The sequence below is a fragment of the Rhipicephalus microplus genome, chromosome 5, assembly GCF_043290135.1.
Source record: "Rhipicephalus microplus isolate Deutch F79 chromosome 5, USDA_Rmic, whole genome shotgun sequence".
Lineage (NCBI taxonomy): Eukaryota > Metazoa > Arthropoda > Arachnida > Ixodida > Ixodidae > Rhipicephalus > Rhipicephalus microplus.
Genome location: NC_134704.1, coordinates 77,781,068 through 77,787,067, shown reverse-complemented (window position 1 = coordinate 77,787,067; position 6,000 = coordinate 77,781,068). Strand labels below are relative to the sequence as shown.

The following is a 6,000-nucleotide window of genomic DNA, read 5'->3' as shown; positions in this document are numbered from 1 at the left end:
CTTTTCGTTGAACAGCTATAACAGGGCTATAGCTATAGTCAATGAGCGCAAAAATACGACTGATAGGTTACGTGCAAGTAAACAATATTTTGACAACGCGCTTGCCTAGGAAAAGTAAAAGGCTAACAAACGGGCACTGTTGTTGAAACTGCTTGAAGCAGGACTGTAACGAGAGAAAAAAGGGGGGTTCTGGCACCCTCCAAAATATTTCTATGCTTTTACTTTCCCAGTGATACTATAGGCATTTACACGACTTCCTAGCCACCCGTCGCCAATGTTAGCCGTTTTACACACTAACAACCGTCGGAAAAGTGTGAGGCCCACGGGACGGCTTGGATACGCTTCGGCGTTTGCAGTGAGCTCCCAAATATAACTTTCGTAGCTCATGGGACGGCACATATGCTCGCCCATAGTAGTGTACCTAGTGCACTAAATCGTTACCAACTTTTTCTAAACAGACGGCTTTATGATCTCCCATAGTAGAGTACCAAGTACTCTAAGTCGTTAACAACGTCTTCTGAACACACCTACGGCCCTGGCTTGATGCGTAAGCTTTTGGACGCATCATAATATTTTATGCTGAACAAGTATAACTTTTGAGAAGCAACAGAGGGTGGTGGGGGTGGTGATGATGCCACGGGCAGGATTAGCCTAACAGACCTAACCGGCTCTTGCTCCGCCCGAGCGAGTCTTTCCATGTAGTTAGGCTCCCCTTATATCGCTGCTTAATCCTGTCTCTCGTAGGAAACGTAAAAGTATGTTAGCCACCTCCTTTCGCATAAATCACACAGCTGCCACGCACATATACCCCATGAAGTAGACGGAGGGGGGATAACCGTGGTGGTAGCTCAGTTGGTAGAGCATCGGGCGCGTTCTTCGAAGGTCGCTGGTTCGGTCCCTGTCCACGGCAAGTTATTTTTCCGTGCACTTCGCATTTACATTACCTTTCCTACTAATAACATCCCCTACACTTTGCTTGGCAATGTTGTCCGTTAGTTCGCATTAATTTTGTGTCTAACAAATAAAAACGAACCCCCAAAACTTTCACTTCTTTCCTTCACTAGAGGTTACAGTGTCAATTAGAATGAACGAAGCGTTATTTAATGACTTCCAAGTTTAGCCTAAACTGTGTTGCGCAACCTCTCAAAGGACAAAAAAATATCATTGTACCGGGTAGGAATACTTTAAAATAATTCGTGGTCCATGTGTCGAATAAATTGACTTGATTCACATAAGAATTTATTTACAGCACTGCATATATTCCTGTCCGACTGTCTGAGCACAGAAGCTCCGACTGACAGCAGTACAGTCGAAGTAACTAACAGATGAAACATAGTAATTTTGATAGTTCTTTTTCTCGCTAAGAAAAAAAATGTTGGTAGTCCTAATCGGGTGGAACATGCGTTTGAGAAAAAATGATGATGATGCTGCTGAATGCCTAAATACATGGCAGTAAGCTGAACTCTATGATTATGATGATGATGACCCACGTGGGTAAGCTTCACTTTAGGTAGATAATGATGCTGATGATGATGTCGATGCTGATGATGATGGCCTATATGTATGGCTCACACTCACTCTGGGGGATGGGCGAAGGAACGCATTAGATAAAAGTGGTCACATATGAATCGTATGTATACACTGTGGAATGGTTAGAAGAGATTGACGATACTAATTTAGAGATGTACGATGAAATCCGTCCCGATTTTTCTACAGTGGAACAGAGATCTTGGTTACAACTACCTAATGAGGAGGTTCACAAGAATAGAATATTAGAAATAATGCTTGCTTGCGTTCTTGTTTCTTGATTTATGGCTCCTACTCACCACGAGGTATTGACCATTAAACCGGCGGTTAATTTTTTAATGAAGAAAAAATAATAAGGAAATTTTTAATTTTGAAAAGGAATGAGGAAGAAATTGATCACCACATGAATAAAAGAATTTAGAGTGACCGAACTATATAGAATAACACTGTAACACGTAAGTCAATGAAATAATGAAAGGAATTTTTAAATACAAAAAATTTGAAAGGGAATATTGTTAACGAGGAATTTTGGTGTCAAGAAGAAATCCGCATGTGGCTAAATCCAATGCCGCGTTTTCGTCGTCGTCGTCTCTTCTGCAGCCTGGAAAGGTGGCTCGCGCGCAAATCACGAGCCCTCGTGCCCATCATGCAGTGCCCGCCCATCCCTTTGGGCGCAAGCGATCTCGTTGAGCGGCGCGTGCCGGCGGAAAGTTGGTCCACGGCTCGCGAATCGAGCAGCTCGTGTTTCTTTCTCGCCTTTCCTTCCTGACCCCACGACGACGCAGCGTCTGCGATCCAACGCGGTCTACACACCGCCTCGCGAAGACCCGATCGGACGAAGAGGAAGAAGTGATCGTCGCGTCGACTCCGAACGCAGGTGCGCCTCAAGCGTATTCCAGCCTACGTCAACGGGCCGGGCAAATCTCACGGTACAGAGATGCTCTTTCGGCGGAACCAGGGATGATCTTTCCCAGCAGTGTGCGAGAGTGTAGCAGGCCGCCGGTGGCAGTAGGTCGCCGTGCTTCCAGAGCGCGATCATCGCACCCTCCCTTCTCCGCCGGCCAGTTGCGGCGGAAGGCTGCGCTGTCGTTCTAGTAACGTTGGTGCTGTCAGTCGTGTTTTTCGCTGCATTGCGTCGGTGCGCTGCGCATGGAGAGGGGGTGGATTCATTCGGCGCTCTCCGATGCCTCGCAGCCGACTGACTTAGTTAAGTGACGGACTAGAGCGTGGCCGGCTTCTAGGCGGGAGCGGCGGGAGCCGCGGAATACGAAGGGCCATGTCGCTCAGCAAGTTCCTGTGCGCGTCGGTGCCGTACAACTGCTACGAGATCGGACACACGTGGACGCCGCACTGCATCCAAGCCTGGTTCGACGTCTGGTACAACACGTTCACCCGGGCGGTGAAGCTATATGGAGTCCTCTACCTGGTGAGTTCAGGGCTGGCGAAGGTGGGCGGCTCAGGCTGAATAGTCGATGCATTTGATGAATGACCTTCAGATTGCGAACTGTTTTTCGGAAGACGTTGCGTATTGAAGTTGGGTACGATATATTGAGCGAGTACAGGTTATGTCTAGATTCTTTGCCGTGACGTTGTGAAAGTTATTCAGTGTTTATGTTGTCTCTTCCTTTTTTTTTTTCTCTAGTCCGGGCGTCTGCTAGGAAACCTTATCAACTCGATAACTCCCGGTTGTTTCTGAACTCGGTATGTCTACGATTTACACCGAACTGAATTAGTTCAGGAATGTATAACCAATGTCCATGGGGCGTATGCACGGGTTGACACACCGAGTACCTTCTCTCCAACCCCCCAATTTTTTTTTTCACCGTGGCATAGATAGTGAAAAAATGACCAATCTCAGTGGGTGCCCCTCCCCAAATCAAATGCCTCCCCCCTCCTGAAAAAAAAAAAATTCTGGCTACGCGCCTGTCGAGGGGGCTCGAATGTGTGATCGGGTTGAGAGGACACCCCCCCCCCCCCTCTGACGCGGGTTCAGACCTGGCTGGCATTTAGATGGAGGTAAAATGCTGGGGACCAGCGTATTCTATGTGATGTCAGTGCTCGTTACAGGACAGTGGCATGCCCCCCCCCCCCCCCCCTCCGTGCCCCTTCCGATTTTTTTTTTTCTACGGCATACAGAAGGAAATATGTCCATTTTAAGGGGCTACCTCTCCCGATTTAAAATAGGTATTACCCCCGTCCCACCTACCCCGAAAAAAAAATGCTGGCTGCGCCCTACTAAGGTTGTTCTAAATCATCCAGATTCTCTTATAGCCCGAGTTCTTGGGACGTTAAACCCATCAAGGTAGTGTGGACACGCCCCCGCCATCTACCGAGAATTCAATGAAAGAAAAAAAAAATCCGGGATGGTATTGTTTTCGGTAACTCTATAAATGCTACCTCGAAATCTATTAAACCACCACGCTGGCTGAACCGGTACGGCGCTCAATTAACTGACCACAAGTCTGAAGGTTTAATTCCCGTACCCGGTGACAACGTATTGATGGTGACATGCAAACAAACAAAAACACTATACTTAAAGGTGAGCGCAACCTAAAGAAGCGTAAATATGAAATTGAATTCATTTTCCCCCACCGCAGTCTGCTGCCTAATCATACTGCAGGCAGATCTCCCGTTATTGAAAATAATCAAATATGTAAAAGGGCACGACACCGTCGCCTGCTATGCAGGGGCGGATCCAGCCACTCATTTTAGGGGGGCGGTCACCTAAAGTAACACCGGAGAGGGGGGCGTTGTCACGACTTTTTTGTTTTTACTAGCATAAAAACTCCTTCGCAGCATAACTACTATTAATGTGTGCGGCTAACTGGGGTTTCGCTCATTTGTCCTAAGTGGTGGTAGGAGGTGGGCTGCGAGCACTGGATAGAGGGGAGAGGGGGTGCTGACCCCTCAGGATCCGCCACTGCTGCTACGCCATGATGCCGACAAGGCAGCTGGGTGCATGCGCTCTGAATGGGACGAGAGCGGTCCTAACATACAAGGTGACGATGTGCAAGCACCGTTGAACCGTTGAGGTACATATCTGATCGTGTACCGTGCATGTGGCCTATGAGAGGAATGCGTCCAGAATCATTATGGACCAGGCGTTCAGCGCGTAGTGGCAACATGTGGTAGCGAGAGTATCTGACAAAATTAAAGCGCTCTCGGGCGATATCTTTATTAGTTTACGTTATCGCGTAGTCTACAGTGTTTAACAGTACTGCACGGCTGGTTATTGGTCGCTGCATAGCAGCATTCGTTCGTTGATTCCGTTTCATTCCATCCAGTGCTCTGCGACGTAACCAGAATAAGACGCCGCTTAGCGTATGTGACACGCTATTCGACTTGTGTTGTGCGCCAAACTCTGAAATACTCGATACAGGTGCGTTGATGGCGTCGACGCAAGACAAATTTCATTTAACTATCTGAAGCTAAAACGATGACTTTTGTTCTTGCTTTTAAAATAGCTGTAGGGGGTCACTCAAAAGCCATGTAAACTGGTAAACAGTTCTTTGAAGAAAAAAATCTTAATATGGGGTTCGGTGGTTCGGTGGGAAATGTTTCGTAGAGGGACTGAAGAATGAACTTTTGAAGTCCCAACTCTTTCATTTCCTTCACCCATATTGAATTTTTTTCTTATTGAGCTCTCCAAACGCAGCACACGTTTGTCATTGCGGTCTGTTCGACAATGCTTTTTTTTTCCTATTTGACCCGTTCTTCCTTACGTGGAATTCCGTGGAGCCCGTTAGCGGTAACCGATCGCAATTCGCAGTTTTAGGGCTATAAATAGTTTTGCATCCTTGCTAGCTTTTGTAGTTCCGTAGCACGATAAAGATCTACGCTTAGCCATTGTAAGAGTCCATACTATGCAACTTCTGAAGAGACGTCGATTAAGTGTCAGTTTGGTCTTATTTGTACCATCAAGTGGCTATACGAACATGAGCGCAAACTAGACCAAAACTGACCAATACATACCATACAATTCGCTAAAATTGAGAGGCATTCCATTAATTTTGTCGAACGATTTTGGCATTACAGCAGGGCAGTGTGCTGTTGCACACCAGTGTTTTTCCCGAGTCGGTTTTACTGAAGTGATTAACAAGTACTTCGAGATAATATTCACGCGCAAAAAGAAAAAAAAACATACTGCGTATACGGGAAAGTTATACTTGCATAGGCAATGCGGTACTCGACACCGCATTGCCTATGCAAGTATAACTTGCATAGGCAATGCGGTGGGACACTTCCCCTTGTGCACATGAAGCACGAAGTGCTCTTTTTTTCATCCTTTAATTACGTATGCGTTGCAGATCGTGCTTAATTGTTGGCGTGCTTGGAGCACGCGCCGGTTCACTATGTCGGCATACGTTTCTGCTTGAACAGTGAAACCCGAACGGCGACGAGCATTGTAGCTGTAGAAACAGAACAGTGCGCGCCGTCCAGTCATTACCATCGACATGCGCACATCACTCCGAT

General features: G+C 46.9%; 1 protein-coding gene across 1 annotated transcript in view; it reads left to right on the top strand.

Annotated features, from left to right (window-relative positions):
• The first annotated feature begins 2,665 nt into the window (after window positions 1-2,665).
• LOC119174372 (transmembrane protein 135) overlaps window positions 2,666-6,000 on the top strand; it is a 53,542-nt gene continuing 50,207 nt past the window's right edge. Inside the window, exon 1 of the mRNA XM_037425244.2 lies at window positions 2,666-2,953. Coding sequence (XP_037281141.1) covers window positions 2,804-2,953 — 150 coding nt within the window. The 5' untranslated portion in view covers window positions 2,666-2,803. The remainder of the gene's footprint in view (window positions 2,954-6,000) is intronic.